The 20,732-nt window shown below is 47.1% G+C and overlaps 1 protein-coding gene across 4 annotated transcripts in view; it reads right to left on the bottom strand.

The window, feature by feature from the left end:
- Nucleotides 1–20,732, bottom strand: part of INPP5A (inositol polyphosphate-5-phosphatase A) — a 250,977-nt gene that overhangs the window by 23,937 nt on the left and 206,308 nt on the right. For all 4 annotated transcript variants that reach the window (XM_078150679.1, XM_078150677.1, XM_078150678.1 and 1 more), the window contains 2 exons: nucleotides 12,019–12,114; nucleotides 11,542–11,616 (listed from right to left, as the gene is read on the bottom strand). In XM_078150679.1, the coding sequence (XP_078006805.1) occupies nucleotides 11,542–11,616; nucleotides 12,019–12,114 (171 nt within the window). The remainder of the gene's footprint in view (nucleotides 1–11,541; nucleotides 11,617–12,018; nucleotides 12,115–20,732) is intronic.

The following is a 20,732-nucleotide window of genomic DNA, read 5'->3' on the forward strand; positions in this document are numbered from 1 at the left end:
CTGGCACTCACAGCCCACCACCCTGCGGTAGCAGGTTCCGTCATGCAGACTCCAGAGTCAAGGGCTGTGATTCCATTAATTATAGTTCTTAAATCCTTCTGAGTTGTTTTTCTTTAAAATGCTGTTTTTATTATACAAAACGTTTTCTTGGTTCTCTTCATTTTGATCTCTATCAGTTCACACAAGTCTTCTCAAGTTTCTCTGAATCTGTTCCATTGTTTCTCATAATATAATGCTATTCTATTAATGAGCTCTACTCTGGGATACGTATAGTTTAGTGACTTTTGGAGGAATACCTTTAAATTGCTTTCCAGAAGGGCTGGAATAATTCACTGCTCCTCTAACAGTACACTAATGTGCCTGGATTCCCACAGGTTCTCCAACATTTGTCATTTTTCTGATAATTGGATTGGTGGAAAGTGAAAGCTTAGAGTTGCTTTAATTTGCATGTTATTATTATTAATGACTTTTGGAACATTTTTGAGGGGTGGAATATGATTCTTGATAGCTTGGATTTCTTCCCTTGATAACTGCCTATTCATATAAACTCTGACCATTTATCTCTTCTTTTTATATATTGGAATCCATTCCCTATACATATCCAGGATGTCAGATCTGTTGAAAGGTTTTTTCCCCCCCTCCCAGTTAAGTGCTTCCTAATTTTGGTGCACTGATTTTGTTTGTGCGAAAGTTTTTCAATTTTGTGTAATGAAAACTATCGATTTTACCTTCTGTGAATCTCTCTTTTGTTTAGTCAAGAACTCTTCTCTTATCCATAATTACGAAAACTATCTCTTTCCTTGTTCCTCTAATTTGTTTATGATGTGATCTTTTCTATCTAGGTCACATATCCATTTAGACTTCTTGTGGTACATGGTGTTATCTGTTGGTTTGAACCATTTACCAGCTTCTCTGTTTTTCAACCAGGAACAAAGAGTTTTGATCTTTACAGCTTTGCAGTGTAGTTTAAAATCTGGCGGTGCTAGGAACCTTTCCTTCCCATGCTTTTCATTATTTTCCCTGAGATTCTTCCCCTTTTGTTCCTCTAGATGAATTCTGTTACTATTTTTTTTCTTGCCTTATTAAAAAAAAAAGTATTCCTTTGGTAGATTCTCTGATATGGCACTAAGTAAATTAATTTAAGTGGCATCACCATTTTTATTGTATGGCATGACCCAACCATATATGCACAATTAATCTCTAATTATTTAGGTTTGTCTTTATTTCTATAAAGTTTTTTTTTAAAATTATAGTTAATAATGCACATTTATGTATCACTTTAAAGTTTGGAAACACTTCAAAAATATTATCTCACTTGATCCTCATAACAACCCTGGGGGGTAGGTGCTATTATTATCTCTGTTTTACGGATGAGGATACTGTTAAGTGAATTGTCCAGGGTCACACAGTAAGGAAGTATCTGAGGCTGGATTTGAACTCAGGTCTTCCTGACTCCAAATTCTATGCTCTATCCACTGCACTACCCAGCTGCTTCAAGGTTAGCTGTGTTCATATAGTTCCTATGGGTATCTTAGCAGGTGAACAGCCAATAATTCTGTAGTTATTTTGAAAGGACCTCATCCTATCTCTTTCTGCTACATTTTGTTGGGAGTATTGAGAAAGGCTGGTGATTTCCATGGACTTATTCTATATCCTGCTACCTTGTGAAAGATATTGTTTCAATCAATACTGAGTTGAATCTCTTAGGAGTTCTATTAGTATATCACTATATCCATTTGTAACAAGTGGTATTTTTGTTTCCATTTTCCCTGGGCTTATGCCCTCAATTTACTTTTCTTGTCTTATTGCTATAGTTAGCATTTCTAGAACCTTATCTGAGCATATTGGTGAGAAGAGATATTCTCACTTTACTCCTAATCTTATTGGAAAAGTGTTTCTCCATTACAGATAATGCTAGCTCCTGGGATTTAGAGAGACACTATTTATTATATTAACTAATAGTTCATTTATGCCTATGATTTTAAATGTTTTACCAAAAAGGAGTATTTTGTTAAAAGCCATTCCACACCTAATGACATAATAGTTTTTAACGTTTTGTTACTGATATGATTTAGTGTGTTTATTGTTTAACTAATATCAAACTGACCCTGAATTTGTGGTATAAAGCTAACCTGATCATAGTGTATAATTTTTATATTGTGATGATCGATTCTCTTGGGTAACATTTTCACCAACAATTTATGTTGATTTTCGTTAGAGATAACGATCCTTATTTTTATTTTTCTACTTTGTCTCCTCCTAGTTTAGGAATCAGGACCATCAGAGCAGGCATTCACTGGCATCCTTTTGTCCCATATTTTTACAAATAATCTTTGAATATTGGAATTAAAAGCTCTATGAATTGAATTGCTTGATAGAATTCACCTCTAAGTAATTCTGTCTTTTCTAGGTTCTTTCCCCCTTGTTCAATTTCTTTTTCTGAGACTGAGTTATTTTAATTCTCTACTTCATGTTCCATTCATCTAGACATTTTATATTTTGGTAGATATTCACATATTTCATTTAAATTATCATAATTATATCACATATAAATCACATATTAAATATCAGACCTATAATAAGCTAAATAAAATTTTTTTGGCTCATAATTTTAATAATTATATTATTAATTTTCACTTTAACAATTATTTTAACAATCTCTTCATTTGTGAATTTTAAAAATGTTTTGATGCTGGCAATTTGGTTTTCTTCTCATTTTAAAATTAGAGTAGTAGGAAAACAGTGACTTGCTTGAGCTCTCCCCTAAACCCCTCCAAACACCTATAAAAAATGGCTTAAAATTAGAGTAGTGAAGAGTTCAATAGTTTTAGAAATAGCTCCTATATCTACCTATCATTTCAACTGTTCTTTTTTGTTGTTCAGTTGGATTTTTAAAAATTGTTAATTTTCTAGTATTTTTCAGTTCCACACCCAATTCATTGGTCTATTCTTTCTCTCTTTTACTGGTGAAAATATTAGCAATATAAAATTTTAACTAAGGATTGCTTTGGCTGCATTCTAAAACTTTTGGTATGTTACTTTACTGTTGTTATTTTGTTTGATGAACTATCAATTATTACTATAACTTGTACTTTGACACACCAATTCTCTAAGTTATTTGGTCTCTGTGTTTGGATATTTTTTGAAAAGGTACTCTGTTGATAATATTTTTATTGTATTATGGCCAGTAAAAGATGTGTTTCATATTTATGGGGTTTGGTTTTTTTGGTGCATTTGTTGTTTTTTGTAAAGGAGTCATGCTCAGCTGAGGAATGTATGCATACTTCTCTCTGTTCTTTCTTAGTGTTCTCTACATGGCCATCGCATTTAACTTTCTAAAATTCTACTCAGGTTCTTGACTCCTTTCTCTGTCATTTTTGTGGTCTTTGTTGTTATTGCTGTTGTTTATTGTTATATTTTTCTAGGTCTGAAAGGGGTACATGGAGGTTCCAATTGTTAAAGTTCTGAAGGCTATTTCTCTCTATAATTATCTCTTCCTTTAAGTACTCAGATGCTATGCGACTTGGTGAATTTTATTGCTATGCTGCCTTTAAGCGCAATGTAGTTTTCCTGTTTACCTTCTTTAAATATGCTGTTGCTTTGTCTTAGGTCATGATTGCTAGCCCAGCCTTTTTTGAACTCACCTAAAGTTTAATAAATTCTGCTCCAAGAGCTCATTTTCATTCTGTATGAAGTTATGTTTTAAATAAACTACATATTGCTGGAGTCTGCTTTAAAATCCATACTGTTGACTTATTCCATTTTATCGATGACTTTACCCCATTCATGCTCACAGTTATGACTGTTAATTCTGTATTTCTCCATCATATCCTTTTATGCTACTTCCTTATACTATTTACTGTCTTTAATCTCCCCCTGCAAAGAAGAAAATGGAAAAAAAAGAAGGGATGCATTCCACATTTGTCCTCTATAAGTAAAGTTCTTGGTTTCTACACTGCTGTTCCTCCTCTATTTGCCTTGCCCAGATTCCAGTCACTGACACTTTTATTTTCTTTCTATCCTTCTAATTGTCACTTATGATGCAACCTCTGAAGCTAAAGTTTGTTTTGCTGATGGCTCTTCCCTCCCCCACATAACTCCCCTCTTAAACCTCACTTTCCTTTGTCCTTATCCTCACCCCACCCCAATTCATCTGTTTGGTCTAATAACCTTTGGTACTAAGCTCTTGGCATGGGTGTATTCAACTTTCCCGATGTGGGTTTGTTCTGTCTCTTGCCCCAGGTTTGTATTTTCTTCTTTTTTCCCCCAACTATGAAAACAATTAAATTCTACCCCTTCTTCCTTTCTCCTTTTTTCTTTTCTCTCAAGACCATCTGAACAGAGGATAATGAGCCCCAGGCCCACTGTCCTACTGAATCCCATCCATGACTCTTGAAGACACTGTAGTATACTATAGTTTTGAAGGGACACTTGTAGCTTTTCTCTCCTCTTGGAATGTTGGCATTCTATCAGTGTTCAGCCCCTTTTACTTGTTCAAGTGAATTTACCTTTCTGGCTTTCTCTTGACTCCTGTGTTTCAATTTCAAAGTATTTACTCATCTCCGGTCATGTTCATCACTACTTGAAAATCTTCTATATTACTAGAGGTTCCTTATTTCTCCCCCCGAAGGATTATAATCAGTCTTGTGGATTGTTATTTTGGGCTGTAAACACCTATCTTTTGCATTTTGGAATGTCACATTCCAGGATTTTCTCTAATCGTTGCTGCAGTCTCCAGATACTTGATATTGCTCTGGCAGTTTGAAGTATTTTTTTCTTTGACCTGGAAGCTCTGGATTTTTGCTAGGACATTCCTGGGAGTTTTTATTTCAGGGTTTCCTTCGGGACGTCACAGGCAGATTCTTCCTAGTTCACTTTTCCTTTTAGATCTGGCTGGCTTTCATTCACAATTTCCTGAAATGGGGTAACTATATTTTTTGCTTGACTGTGGTTTTCTGGGACACTAGGGATTCTTAAATGATCTCTCATCGATCTGACCAAGGCCTTTGATACTGTCAGTTATGAGGGCTTGTGGAAAATCACGGCAAAACTTGGCTGCCCAGAGAAGTTCATCAGTATTGTAAGCCAGTTACATGGTGGCATGCTTGCAGAGGTTCTGGATAATGGAAGATGTTCTCCTGCTTTCCAGTCACCAACAGAGGGAAACAAGGCTGTGTGCTTGCTCCCATGCTTTTCAGCACGTTTTCAGCAATGTTGCTGGCTGCCTACACGAGGACCAAAATGGCATCAAGGTCAGCTACCAAAATGACGGCAAATTATTTAACCCTGAAAAGGCTATAAGCCAAGACTAAAGTGGAGGAAGAGTTGATGCATGACATGTTGTTCGCTGATGACTGTGCACTCAGTGCAGCCTCTGAAGCTGAGATGCAACGAAGTATGTACTAATTCTCTGCTGCTTGTGCTAATTTTGGCTTCAAAATGAACACCAGGAAAACAGAGGTTCCCACCAGCCAGCACCACACCCTCTACGTGTGAAACCATTAATTACAGCAAACGAGAAATCTTGAATGCCGTGGGTAAGTTCACTTACCTTGATAGTATACTTTCCAGGGACGTACACATTGATAATGAGGTAGACATATGCATTTCCAGAGCTAGTTCATTGTTTGGGAGGCTCCAAAGGAAAGTGTGGGAGAGAAGAGGTATTAAGCTGCTCGCCAAACTGAAGGTCTACAGAGCTGTTGTGCTCACTTCACTGTTGTATGCCTGTGAAACCTGGACAGTATATCAGTGCCATGCCGGGAAACTGACTGGCTTCCGTTTGAATTGTCTTAGGAAGATTCTGAAGATGATGTGGCAAGATAATGTACCAGACACTGTGGTCCTTTCTCGAGCTGAACTACCAAGCATTCAAACTCCACTGTAGAGAGTGCAGCTCTGATGGGCTGGCCACACTGTTCAAATACCAAATGTACACTGGCCTGAAAGACTATTTTATGAAGAACTCATGCAAAGAAGGCACTCACGTAGCAGAAACAACACAAGAACACTCTCAAGATCTCTCTTAAGAACTTTGGAATTGGGGCAGCTAAATGGTACAGTGGATAGAGCTCTGGCCTTGGAGTCAGGAGGACCTGAGTTCAAATCCGGTCTCAGACACCTGACATTTACTAGCTCTGTGACTCTGGGAAAGTCATTTAACCTCGATGGCCTTACCAAAAAGCAAAAAAAACCCCAAACACTTTGGAATTGATTGTGTGACATGGGAGACATGGGCACAGGACTGCCCAACATGGCCTGCCCTCATCAGAGAAAGTGCTGGGCTCTATTAGCAAAGCGGAATTGAAGTGGCTCAAAAGAAATGTGAGATGCTCCAATTTAGAGCCATCTCCACTCCCAAAGTTCACCTGGACTACTTGCGCTTGACCTGCGGTAGAGCCTTCCAAGCTCGAATTGGTCTCATCGGCCACAGTGGACACAGTAGACCTTGACCCTGACACAGTGAGGTCATTCTGGCCCTCTTTGAGAATGAAGGACAACCAACCAAGACAGTTATTTTTAACGTGAGATGCTTTACATTTTCTTTTTTTGTCCTAAATTTCTTGTCTGAGGGAATTTTTTATTTCATTCATTCTAATTTTCAGGAAGCTCATTACTTGGATGAGGTTTTCTCCTTCTGTTCCAAATGCCTTTCAATTCTCTCCTGGAGAGGAGCTCTTGTTGTTGCCCTTGTCCTTGTCCTCCCCCTCCTCCTCCTGCTTGATTTCTTCCATGCACCACTGTAGTCCACCCAGCCTGGGAGGCTATGGTATAGTTGTAGCAGAATGACTCTCTTCTTCTGGGTGAATCTTCAGTGTGCGACGCGATCCACAGTATTTCTTCAGTGTTCTGTCTTCTTCTGTTTACTCAAATTTTCAGTGTCAGTTTCACAGTTCAGCCTTTGTTTCAGGGTCAGGTTCTGTCCCCTCCCACACCCATGGATAAGATAGTCTGGATCTAGTTTTAGATCTTTCCTTAAGTATATCAGTCAGTCAGTCAATTAGCATTTAGGAAGCACTTACTATGTGCCAGGAAGTGTGTTTAGCACTGGAGATACAGACAGGCAAAAAAACAGTTCCTGCCTTTAAGGAGCAGGCAGATCCTTGAGAAGGCTGGGTGGTACAGTGGGTCAAGTGCTAGTCCTGAAGTTAGGAAGACCTCAGTTCAAATCCTGCCTGAGATACTTACTTGCTATGTGACCCTTAACCTCTGTTTGCCTTAATTTCCTCATCTGTAAGATGGGGATGATATTAGCACCTATGTCATATGGGATCAAATGACATAATATTTGTAAAGAACTTTGCAAACCTTAACGTCCTACATAAAAATCAGCTATCATGAAAGAGCCCGCAGTCTAATGAAGCACACAGGAGGGCCAGGCCCTCAGCAGCCTTTCATGGCACCTCTTAACCGGAGGGCACCACACCGCTTGCACTGCCACGGGAGGAAAACAGAAGGCAGCAGGTGAGCCAAGAAAAAAGAGTGGCAGTAACACAAGGGCCACGCGGCCTGACTCCCCGGCAGTCAGGAGGGGCACAAGTCTCAGTGGCCAGGAAGAGACGCCTCTTCTAGTGCCTCTGTCTGTGTCCCGTACTCCCCTGACGTGGCCCCCCCATACACCCTGCCCCATATCGGTGTGCATGCCATGACTGGGTGTGAGGGTGGGGGATGTGAAATCCCATCAGGCACTAGTGTTGCCGTTCAGTGCTTCTGTCAGAGCGTGTCCTGCCACACTGCAGTCATCCATTTTCAGCAGTGCCTGCTGGCATGGGGCTTCAAACAAGAGGAAATGAGCTAATTATCATTTTTCATTTTGGACTATGCTGAGATTATAAAATCATAGTCATTTTAAATGATTCAATCATTTCCACATAAGTCATTATTAACTTTTACTCACATGCTATCTGTTTAATTGAGTACCAAATGGACAGAGTAAAATTAATTCTGAATTGCACAAGCACAGCTCCCAGTTATGTGGAAACATGGCCTGAAGTCCCCCTTCCCCCCGCTTCCTGTAATGCTCCCCGAGCCCCTGGATCCAGGTTGGGCAAGGGAAGGCACAATGGCCCTAATGGATTATCAAGTGAATGTCACTCGTCTCAAATTTCATTTACATCAGAGAGAAACTCCAGTGTGTTTTCATTCTACATCATTCCAACAGAAAGGATTCAGCTGTCCGATAAGGCATGGTCCAGGGCTCCTGGCCCCAGAGTGGCATCAGATGGGTATAGTACTGAGTAACTCCTGGACCAGTTGAAAGTGATCACTGCAGTCTTGGTCAGAAATGTGAGATCTAAAAAAACAAAACAAAACAAAAAATTCTAGCTTTGTGTCCCTAAACAAAGACTTTCCAGTGAGACAAAAGTGTGCATCTGAAATCAGGTGGAGCAAAGATGAGGGGCAACCACGTGGAAGGACACCAAGGCTTGTGAGGGCAGGCTCTTAAGGGGTCTGCGGGCAAGCTGACTTTAGGAATTCCCAAGCCATCCTGCTGTCACTCACACGCCATCAGGCTTTGGGCACTGGCCCTGCACACTCGGGCCATGTGTGTTGCCCATTTGCATCTCCCTGGCTAGCCTACCAGGGGGTTGTAGGGAGGGGTTAGTACCATCCTCCAACTGCCACACCTCCTTCCTGCAAGGGTGAGACATATTCTGGCTCTGTCACTTGGACAGTGAAAAGGACGTCTGAAAATGATGAAATCCACATTGCTTCAGTGCCGCATAAACAGCCATTTTAAGAATCAGAAAGACACAATGAAATCTAGGCAGGCCTTTGCTGGCACTGTCCTCTTCACACCCATCTGTCTTGAAATGTAAACTTTTACATGTGAAAAATATGATAGCTGGAGAAGAAAAAGCATGTCGTGCTGTTTCCCAGCTGAGCCATGAGGGCGGTGGGGGGGGGGGGAAGGAAGGGGGGGACAGACGAGCAGCAGATACATCAGGTCCATCGGGGTCCCTCTTGGTGTCTGTGACTGCTTTGCAGTCATGTACACCCTGTTTACTATCAGTGAATCCTGGTAGTTTATTTCATGCTTTCTGTTGCAAGCTTAAAGAGTCCTGGGAAGACCCAGAATGCTCAGACGGTTTGGGGAACCCGGTTTTCCAGGGCCAGATCTCAAAGGCACAGCGTCAGACTGGGATCAATGCCCTAGAAGGAAAACCATTCCTGGGGCATTGGCAGAAAACGCTTCTGAGGAGACACTATCAGGAAGGGCTGCATCTTTAATTTGTATCTATTTGTGATTTCTCAAAAGCCACTAACGGTTTTCACACGGATCGCCAACATTCTCCTTGATTACAATGTGGAAAAAAAAAAGGTGGGGGTGGGGGAGGGCAGCCTGGGGACAATGATGAAGCAGCCTCCGGATAATAAATGTTTGTCAGGGACCAACACATCTGCACAAATTCCACTGTTACTGAAAGGACACCGCACAGATAAAAAAAGGGCCGGAAAAATCAATGGTCTGGAGCTCAAGCAGTTGCTAAACACACAGAAAACATCTTTATCCAGCAGCCGGAGGGCTGTGAGAATTCCCAAGCCTGGCATCGGCGCAGCTAAGGAAAATTTAATCTTCCCAAATACTCATCAGGGTTCTCCATCCTGCAGCCCTGACAGCCCCACTTATAATTAATTATACAATTTCGATGGGAATATCGACTAAACAAAGCTATAAATCATAGAAAAAGTCAATAGGCATGGACATGCTCAATCATGTCCCGACCAATGATTACTGCTCTTAAAATACAATAATTATTTTCAGGAGCCAGCTTGAATTAAATTTCTGTCAGGCTGGTACAAGCTGGTGGTTGATGAAGGATGCGATGGATTTTGGGGGCCAAGTTCGGCCCAGGGACATTTATCCTCACCGAGAGGCAGTTTGTTCTTGGTGACCGTGGTGTGCTTGTTTAACTAGACCATGAAGATGAGATGATCTCCGGCGGCTCATTACGCCATTCATCTTGGCCCGCCACCATGGATCAGGGAGAGTGCCTGCTTCCTCAAACATGGAGCATGGGCAGCAGCAGGGCATCTGCCCGGGCACACGCCGGCGAGGGTGAGTGCAGGAGAGAAGCCATCGTTGTGCAGGAGAGAAGCCATCGCCGTGCTGGATCCCTGGGAAGGCTGACGGCTGGCCGTGAGCAGCCTCATGGGGCAGACCCGGCTTCTGCAGTTCCAGCTCTGGGCAATTTTACCTTCAGCTGCCTCATCAAATTCCATTTAAGGAAGCCATGCAACCACAAACATACAAGAAAATGGGACACTAGCGAAAACACGACGTTTCACCAGGGTGAAGAAGTGTGACCTTGCAGGGGGATCGCTGGGGCTTATGGTCCCAGGAGTAAATGGCATCTCCCTGGGGACAGAGCCCCCACTTTGGCATCCCAAGTCCACAAGGCTCTTAGAGCCGGCCGGCCACCCTCTGATCAGTGGCCGGACGAAGGCAAGCCCTGCTCATGTTAGCTGCCCCTCTCTTCATCAAAGAAGCCAGAGGCTCAGTGAACAGCTGTGTCTGTCCCTCAATCCAATTTGTTTTGTTCTGCTCTAGTGCTGGGGTCCCCCAGTGTTGTCTCCTTCTGAGGTGTGAATGCAAGACGGGCCCTGAATCATCCAAAAGGTGGCTCTTCTATTCTGAAGTTTCAAGACAGCTCAGGATCCGCATCCTCCAGTCTTGGAACACAGGGGCATCAGAAAGACTTGTTTGGGGGGGACAGAAAGACGCAAACACATACATGTGGCTACACACATGCATAAACACAGAGACACATACGTATACATGTGGACACACACATGTCATCCTGCCAGCAGGCTCAGAGAAAGAGGCAGATAAATGCTGGCAAAGAGATAAAAGCCAACACAAGTCAATCTTTCAGACCCTCCCCTGAGATCCAAGACACCCACTTCCCGGACCCCTGGGCTGCCTCAGAGCTGGCACGGGCCTTCAGGATGGGCCAGAGAGAATCCCTCCTCTCAGACCCGGGCAGTGGTCAAGGAATGGCTTTGCCCTCATGGTTCAATTTCTCAGACTCGGCTAACGGGCCAGGGTGGAGCAGTGAGGGTGCTGGGGAGTCTGAAGACCCCAAGACCCTGCCCAGTGTTCCCAGGCAGCAGGAGAGCTGGGCTTGTCCCGAGCACGGGACTCCCAGACCCCACGAGTCCGCGAGGTGTGGACTCCGCTTGGCAGCGCTCACAGCTGGCACGTCTGATCTCCACATGGCTCAGCTGGTATGTGTTTCTACATACATGTGTGGTCACATGCGAATCCTTCACTCTAAATGGATTTTTGTTATTTACCCAAAAGAGGGTGCCAGACCCTTGGTGTGTGCCCACAGGCTCCTAGGCTTCCAGTTAGTGCCCTGGGCACATGTATCTTTGGGCTGCACACACTTCTGTCCTGGGACCGGATTCCAGAGCTGATCTCATGCGGAGGGACCAGACCACGACTCCCCTCCTTGCTGGGTGCTCAGGAGGGTGCTGGCCACCACAAGGCTGGCCCGCAGCACCTGGGAGGGGGCAGGGTGGGGTGGGGGTGCTTACCGCTGTCCCATTGTTGTCTTGGAACACTTCTTGATTGAAATAATCAAATAACTTCTTCTCTAACTGCAGCATGACCTGGGAAGAAAGAGAGGCCACGTAGCAAGGGCTGCCAGGTTCCGGACAGCGGCTCAGCGGGCACGGGGCGGCCTCCAAGTCTCCCCTCCCCCACCGCCCCAGCCATGCCTTTGGGCTGTGCCCAGCTTCAGAGGGGAGGCAGATGGGCTGAAGGCTATGGGCCAGGCATCCACCCAAACACATGCTGGGCTAGCATGGAGAAGGGGAAGGGAAGGAGCCCAGGAGACTATGGGGAGCGTGGTCAGGCTTTTCCCCAACAGTCTCCCCACATGAAAAGGGTCATAGGTGGGAAGCGGGGCACCCCCTACTCTCTATAGGGAGGTGCCAGTCACTGCGGCTGCACTGCAGGGCCCAGGAATGCCCACCTACTTGCCGAGATCCAGAAACCTGTGGCGCACCTACCTTCCGGTCATTATCAGATTCACGGAATATTAACTTCACGACCTCGTTCGTATCAGCTGCCCGGATGGTCTGCATCGTGGCTTTTGTGCAAAGTGTCTGCAGAGACAGACAGACAGAGGTCAGGTCACCAAGGGGGAAAAAAAGGTTCCTGCCAAGGAGAGAAGTGGGGCCATCTCCTGGCCACCCCAGCCCCAGTAATGGGCAGAGCATGGAAGAAAAGGCAAAAAGAAAGATCTTACGGAAAAGCCAGGCTACGTTCCCAGAGCTTGATGGTAGCCCCTGACACACGCAGTGCTCCTGCTCCTGGCGGCAGTGAGGGGGTTTGCATTCATGCCCCACGTGCTCAGTGATACTGAGGAAACAGCACGGTCCCTGATCCCCTTTATACCCCAGCCACCAACCTCTGACTCAGTCAGAAACGAATACCCATCCTCCCCCCACGGCCACAGATCACATTTCCTAGCAATCCTCACATACGCTACACTCTAAGGCCTCCCTTGGGGCCAGGCATCTCACCAGCAGCTCCTAGCACCTTGGTGAAGGTCATGCCTGTAGTCACTCCCTGAGTGTTTGGGCCAAGATGTGCTCCCAGGTCTCTGAGGACTCCAGATCGCTCCCATGCCCCTCTTCCTAGCCCTGCTGCCTCTCGATTCCAGGGACCCAATGGTTCTGTGAGCAGGGATGTGGGGATGCATAGGAAGCAGATGCTGGGGGAGACTGAACAGGAGGAAGGCCAGAGAAGCAGACGTGAGTTTTCCTGTCCTTGAGGTGACAGTCATCACCCCGCCTGCTTTCCATACTTGCTGTCTCTCCAGTCAATGGGAGCGCCTTCAGAGAAGGGACATGTCATTTTTAAAAATCTGTATCCCCAGGGCTTAGCACATAACAGCTCTTATTCATAATAGGCGCTTCATAAACACTTCTTCCTTCATTAATTCACCTCCCACAGTAGCCCAGAACACTTCAGAACAGCATGCATTTGAAGGTCATTTTTCTCACATTGAACCTAAACCTCCTTTGCACTCTTCCTCCTGCCCCTTAGCCTTCACTCCTGGTTCTGTGCCCCCTCCCCAGGCCAAGCAGAACCAGCCCGATCCCTATTCCACAGGATGACCCTCAAATCTTTGAAGATGGGTTCTTGACCCTTCCCCCATCGCCACTCCCCACCCCCCTACTTTTCTTCTTCAGTCTAAATGCTTCCTCCAATGCATCCTCCTCAGACCTGGGCTCTGGGAATGTCCCCATCCTCCCTGTCCCCCTCTGGGGGGGCTGCCCAGCTTCTGTGTCCTGCCTAGAGGATGACCCAGAACAGCAGAAATCACAGCAACGGCCAAGGAAGGCAGAAGCTGGGTGGGGAGGCTGGGGCTAGAGAGCTGGGTCCAGACTCTGGTTGTGGGGACCTGGGCACCTGCAGAGAAGGGGCCAACCGAAACTGGTGGAGGGAGTGTTGCCACTTGGAAGCTCCTTTTGCCAACCCTATCCCAGGCTGAGCCCCTCCTTGTCTTCTGTCCCCTGAAGATCCTGGTTCAAGCCCACACCTCCAGAGTCCTCTCTGTTCAGCACTTTGCCAAGACCTGTAGCATTCCCCTGATATACCCGGCTAGCACCCCTGTCAAAGAGGATCTGAGGTGGCTCCGCCCAACCTGTGCTTGCTGACCTCAGGTAGGCTGTTTTATCATTGCTTCCTATTTTACATGTTCACTAAGCTTCTCTTTAATGATCCATTCTAGAATTTCCCAGGATTCAAAGCCATGGATCTAGACTGCACTCTCCTCCCTTTTTTGAAATGGGGACATTTGCCCTTCTCCAGGCCTGTGGTTCCTCTCTTGCTCTCCCTGGTCCTTTAGCACCTGAAGATGCCATTCATCTGGGCCAGGGGATGTGGACTCTCACTGAAGGCCCATCAGAACCCTGGTAGACACATGGAACTTGCTGAGTCTGACTTACTACAAAACTGCTTTTGAAAACTGTAACTTAATTTGTTAGCGCAATTCACTGCTATTTATTTGTAGAGCAACATTTATTTGTTAAACATCTCCTACAGGCACACATATGGTTTTAGGGAAGAGACCCAGCGCTCAGGCATCATCAAGCCCCGCCTCTGGCCTCAGGGTGCTTACAGTCCAGCCCCCAGTGCATAGGTGACAGATGAAGGGCAGAACATGGAAATAAGAAAACAGGGTAGGGGCTGGGGGTTCGAGGAGCTTCATCTTGGATGCAAGGCTGGTAGGGTGTGGCCTACATGTAAGCCTGTTGTGACATATCACACACAATGAAAACAAGAAAACTGGAAAGAAGCATCCTGGCAGGTGAGGGCAGGGTGTTCACAAGCAAGTGGCTCATGGCAGCCTGAACTTCCTGAAAGAGGAAGTTGGGAGGTGGCCTCTCCCTCTGTCACAGAAACGAGTTTGCCCATTCTCCTGATGGTGGCCTTCCGCCATGCCCAGGGATAGAGGTGTTGCTCCTGGCCCCATGTTCCAAGATGAGTTCTTGTCACAGTGGGCTCTCCCGCCCCTCCCCCAGGAGAAGTGTGAACACTAAGGCCTGGAAACAAAGACATGCCCACAGGCTTGGAGGCTCTGGGGACACAACCTTTCCTGGAAAAGTCCTGGTCTTTACCACCATTAGGTCAAGGGGCCTACAAGATCTTTACTAGTAAAGACACTATGGTGGGGGGGGGGGCAGTTCTTATACCCCAGCAGAGGACAAGAATTTGTTTGACTTTTACTATATTCTCTCGTCACCACCATCGATCTATGTCAGGCCTTGGTTCAGCTCTCTGGCCAAGGAATGACCTCCCATCTCACCATCTGGCTGTGTGGGCAGTCAGCCGCCAACGAGGTCATCTGCTGGTAGCAGGCCATCCCCTAAGCATAGCCCCCACTAACCCCATCCTTCCATGGCAGGCATTGAAATTCCAAGCACAGCTCAGCTAATCGGGTCAAGCCCCTGAAGAGCGCCTTTGGACTCATGTGTCACAAATCAGTCTGGTTGCCTTTAAACACGCAGCAGATTAGAACGCGTACCAAAGCGGAAAACCCGCCCGCCTGCCACTGCTTAAAGCTGCCTCTAAAGCCCTGACAAGTCACTGCAGCCTTCACTCATGCTGCCTTCCCAGTGAGGGTCAATGGGGTCCCCCCTCCAAGGCCAGCATCCAAATGCTAATGGGTTTAAGTGGCTTAAGCAGCTTTCTGGAGTGAATGGGCCTTGGAGAGGGGCTCCCCAGTCAAGGCCCGGCCCACCCCCAGCCCCCAGCCAGACTCAAGGGGGAGCCTCCCTCTGGAAGGCTCTGCCTGAGAACCCTTTCTGCTCTGGGGCTTTATCTCCAGACCCAGGCCCTGCTCAGCAAGTGGAAATCTGGTCAGCTCTTGGGAATACCCTCTGTGTACACACACCCATCCCTGTACGTACTCTCACACACGCACACAGAACACATACTCGCATACCTGCACACCCACAGAACACACTCGCACACTCACAGAACACTTGCACACCCACTCGCACACCTGCATACCCACAGAACACACTTGCACACCTGCACACACATGTACTCACCCCTACACTCATGTACATGCACATACAAACACTCACATAGAATAAACATGCTGTCTTGCACACACTTGTACTCACCCACATCCCCCCCCCCATCATGGCCACTTGCTGCATTCCCAAATCCAGTCTGAGCTGCCAAGCACTGCCCCTTTCTTCGCCGTCCCAGCGGGGGCTGGCCCCTTCCCCAGAGCCTTTCAGCTCTCCCACAGCCGGAATCAGCCATGCAGAAACCTTCTCAAGCTGGGCGCCTTTCCAGCTTAGCAAGGGATTTCCGTTTTTTGTTTCTGAAGGGAAAAAATGAAAATGCTATCACAACGCCATCCTTTCCCAGGTCTTTGGTTTCTTGAAATGAAAAGTGACAAGATCAGTGTTCATGGAAGGGGAGCCAGTAAGGGAGGGTGGGGGTACACAGGCCTGTGAGGCACTACCCCCCCACCCAGAGGACTGGTAGCTCTGTAGCTCTGCTTTTCACTTAAAGCAATGAGCTTTTCATCTCCAAATCTGCCTTCCACGGCACCTTCCTGGCCCCTAAGAAAGGCAGCCGCTGGGTCCGGTGGGCAGCGCTCTGCCTGCATCTGAGTTACTACGTGGGGCATTGCCTTGGCTTCCTCTTCTAGAAAGGGAGGACCCCAAACTCCCTCTGGTTCCAGCAGAGCTGGGCTTCATGATTCCCTGGAGGCAGTGTGGGTGCTGATGACCCAGGCGGCCTGGGGCCTGCCCACAATCCACCTTAGCCTCCAGGAAAGAGCCACTGGGCCACCCACTCCTTAGGTGACCACGGAGCTGCCTCTTCCACATCACAGGAAGGATGACAGAGCCTCGACAAACCTGACATCCCTTGGGCCTCAGCGCCAGCCTGCATGGCGTCATTTTACGGCTCAGGGAACTGGCAATCACAGAGGGCAAGGGGCTTGCCCAGAGCACATGGCTCCTAACGGGCAGAGGTGGCATTTAAATTTGGAGTCAGGACAGCGGCACCCACTGCACCATACTGCCCCACGCCAGATTTCTCTCCTTCGTTCTCCAGGAAGTGGTGCCACCACGGTGGGCCCCGCACACAGCAGGCACCTAATCCATACTACCACAAGGCCCCTCTCCTGTCCCAGCCCACTGGACTATCATTCTACACTACCCTTTGCAGGATGTGCCATCTTCCCAAGGGGAATCCTGATGGGGAAGAGCAGTGCTGGAGGTCTCGGACCCACAAGAGGCGCCGGTCACTGGACCCTCCCACAGCCCTAAGCGCCAACCCTAAGGGCAGACCAAACAAACTGCCCTCAGTCACCAAGTGACAAGGGTCAAGTCGGGATTTGAACTGAAGTCCTCTGGCTGAAAGTCCAGGGATCCTCCAAGGCTATACACAGTCATTCTACTCAAACATACTGTTGGTAAACCGAGACACTTCCTCAGCCAACCAAAGGGCAGTGTGGCATGGTGGGCAGGGCTGGACCAGGAGTCTTTCAGCCCCACCTCTCCCAGGGGAGGTAAGATAGCAGGCAAAGAAAGATTTCCCAGCAGTGTCCCAACCTCTAAGGGCCAAACAACGCTCTGCCATTTCCTGTTGCTATTATCATCATCCCCAACTTTGTTGAGAGACCATCAGGGGAAGGTGTCTCTGGGCCACAGGACACAAGCCGCGGCTCCTTCGAGGGAACCCACGCGGGACAAGACACAGCCCGCCAGACCCGAGCCAGGAAGGTTTAGGAGCCAAGCACCAAGTCCCCACAAGGCCCCAGGGAACTGAACCCTGGGCGCACTGACCACCGCTGTGCCTGCCCACTGGGCACCAGGGGCACAAAGACAAGAAATCATCCTTTCCCTCCTGCAGGTGGGGAAGGGCACAGGAGGGAACAGCGCCCTCAGGGCGGGAGGGCAGCAGAGGTGCCGCCATAGAAGGTGGCACTTGGGTAGCTTGGCAGGAAGGGGAGGATTGTTCCAGGGAGGGATGAGGAGGAAGCGCATTCCTGGCACGGTGGATGGCCCATCCACATGCAGAGATGGAGAGAGAGGACTGCAGGTGGGGACCAGCGGGAAAGCCGGTCTGACTGGACAGCAGAGAGCATGGAGGCTGGAGACCTAGGCCAGGGCCAGGCTGGGAAGGGCTTTAAAGAGCCAAATAGCAACAGGGAGCCACTATAGCTTAGTGAGTAAGGAGAGCCAGAAGTGAGGCACCTGAATAAAGGAGCTGGGCAGGTGCGTGTGTGCATGTGCTGACTGACAGCGCTGACGGGAGAGCCAGAAACAGCCCTTGGCAACCTGAATGAAGAGTCCAGGCACATCCATGTACACAAACATGGTCACACATGCATGTACACACAGCCTAAAGATATGGCCCATGTACACAAACACGCTCACACACACATGTACACACAGCCTAAAGATACGGCCAGTGTACACAAACACGCTCACACACGCACGTGCACACAGCCTAAAGATATGGCAGGCTTAGGTCTTTTAATCCAAGAATAAATAGAAATTCAAACTTACTGTACCAAACAATGTTGAATTTTTGCCCATACAAATAGTCAAACACACCGTAGACTGAATTGTTTAGGACAAAAGATTTGAGATTTTGGAGCTGGGAGGACCTTGGAGACATTTCTAAGAAGCAGGCTCAGCAAAATGGGTTCATGATTTAGATATAAAGGCTGATACTACAAGCAAACTAGGAGAGCAAGGAATAGTTTACCTATCAGATCTATGGAGAACAGAAGAATTCATGACCAAACAGGAGATAGAGAACATTACGAAAAGCAAAATGGATAACTTTGATTACATTAAATTGAAAAGTTTTTGCACAAACAAAGCCAATGCAACTAAGATTAGAAGGAAGGCAGAAAATTGGGAAAGAATTTTTACAACCAGTCTCTCTGATAAGGGCCTCATTTCTAAAATATATAGAGAATTAAGACGAATTTATAAGACTACAAGCCATTCCCCAATTGATAAATGGTCAAAGGAGATGAAGAGACAGTTCTCAGATGAAGAAATTAAAGCCATCTACAGTCATGTGAAAAAATGCTCTAATTCACTACTGATTAGAGAAATGCAAATCAAAACAACTCTGAGGTACCACATCACACCTATCAGATTGGCCAACATGACAAAACAAGAAAATGATAAATGTTGGAGAAGATGTGGGAAAATTGGAACACTAATGCATTGTTGGTGGAGTTGTGAAATGATCCAACCATTTTGGAGAGCAATTTGGAATTATGCCCAAAGGGCTATAAAAAATGTGCATACCCTTTGACCCAGCAATAGCTAGGTCTGTATTCCAAAAAGATCATACAAATGGGAAAAGGACTCACACGTACAAAGATATTCATAGCAGCTCTTTTTATGGTGGCCAAGAACTGGAAATTGATAGGATGCCCATCAATTGGAGAATGGCTGAGCAAGTTGTGGTATATGAATGTAATGGAATACTACTGTGCTATAAGAAATGATGAGCAAGCGGACTTCAGAAAAACCTGGAAAGACTTGTATGGTCTGATGCTGACTGAAGTGAGCAGAACCAGGAGAATGTTGTACACAGTAACAGCCACGTTGTGCGATGACTAATGTTGATAGACTTAGCTCTTCTCAGCAATGCAAGGATCTAAGACATCTCCAAAGGCCTCATGATGGAAAATGCTATCCACATCCAAAGAAAGAACTATGGAATCTGAATGCAGATCAAAGCAGACTATTTGCTATGGTTTTTTTTTCTGTTGAGTTTTGTTTCCTCTTTCTGGTGGTTCCTCCTATTGGTTCTAATTCTTCCTTACAACATCACTAATGTGAAAATATGTTTAATAGGAATGTATATGTATAGCCTACATCAGATTGCCATCTTGGGGAGGGAGGTGGGGAGGGAGAGGGGGAAAAATTTAAAACTCAAAAACTTATGGAAGTGATTGTTGATAACTCAAAATAAATTAATAAAAAATAAAAAGAAGAAGGAGAAGCAGGCTCCACACTGGGAAGGGGGAACGGCACACTGGCTCATGCGCTTTGCCTCCCCATCTTCTCTCGGCAGTGCTGATGCGTGAGCCATGTTCTTGGCTTCTCCCGAGGCCAGGCTTTGAGCGGGAGGCCCAGGCTTTGCTTCTCCCGGACCCAAAGATCTTCTCTCTGCTAAGGATTCTCAGCTCTCCCTCTCCAGCCCGGGTCTCTATGCAGCCTCATCTCATCTCCAGAGGCCTCTCAGATACCTCCAACTGAATGTCCCATAGACCTGTCACCCCTGAGGGGTCCAAGCCAGACCCATTCTCTTTCCCCTTCCACCTCTCCTCTGGTTGGAGAGTACCCCCATCCTCGCAGTCCCTCACAAGGGCGCCTCCTGCACCCCTCGCTATCTCTCACCCCCCAGAGCCAAGCTGGTGCCAAGGTCCGTCGATCTCCTATGCCCCGGCCCTACCCTGGCACAGACATTCATCCCGTCATGCCTGGACCAGGGCAGGAGCTGCCGCAGGGGGTAGGTCTGCCTGTCTCTGGTCTCTCCCCAGTGAGGGCCGTTCTCTATTCAGTGGCCAAAGTGACCTTCCGAAAGCCAAGGTCTGATCACGTGAGCCCCTCCTCAAAGACTCCTGCGACTCTCAATTCTGCAAAATGCTGTTGGGCCTTTCGCGACTCTCTTGCCTCGCCCCCTGCCTCCGCAGGCTTCCCACACCACCCTCCCCATCACGTCCTCTTCGATCCAGGGCCGCCGGCCTCCCTTCATCCCTGGGACGCTCTTCCACCTCTGCTCCCCGCTCCCTTCAAAAGTCCCTCCTTCTCCAGGAAGCTCCCCCAGTCCCTCTCCATTCCAGGGCCTTCCATACACTTTTGACCATGCTGGTGCATCCTGGGCAGGGTTAGTTTGCAGGCCAGGCTATCTCCCTGGTTAGACTGTGAGCGCCACGAGGGCAGACACGTGCTTGTGTCTCTGTATCCCTCGTGCTCAATACAGGGTCTGGCACTTAGTAGGGGCTTACCAAATGCTAAGGGCAGGGGGAGGTGCACCATCAGGGACCGCCCCCCCCCAAAGGGGCCATGGCTGAGCCCCGGGGAATATTTCTTGGCCAGGGTGGCCTGAGAGGTGGACAGTGACTCAGGTGCTCCTTGAGCACACAGATCAGGAGGGCTGGCAAAGAAGCCAAGAGGAGATTTACAAAGAAAACCCACCACTCAGGAAAGCC

Source organism: Phascolarctos cinereus, unplaced genomic scaffold (genome assembly GCF_003287225.1).
Source record: "Phascolarctos cinereus isolate Bilbo 61053 unplaced genomic scaffold, phaCin_HiC Scaffold_3;HRSCAF=262, whole genome shotgun sequence".
Taxonomy (NCBI): Eukaryota; Metazoa; Chordata; class Mammalia; order Diprotodontia; family Phascolarctidae; genus Phascolarctos; species Phascolarctos cinereus.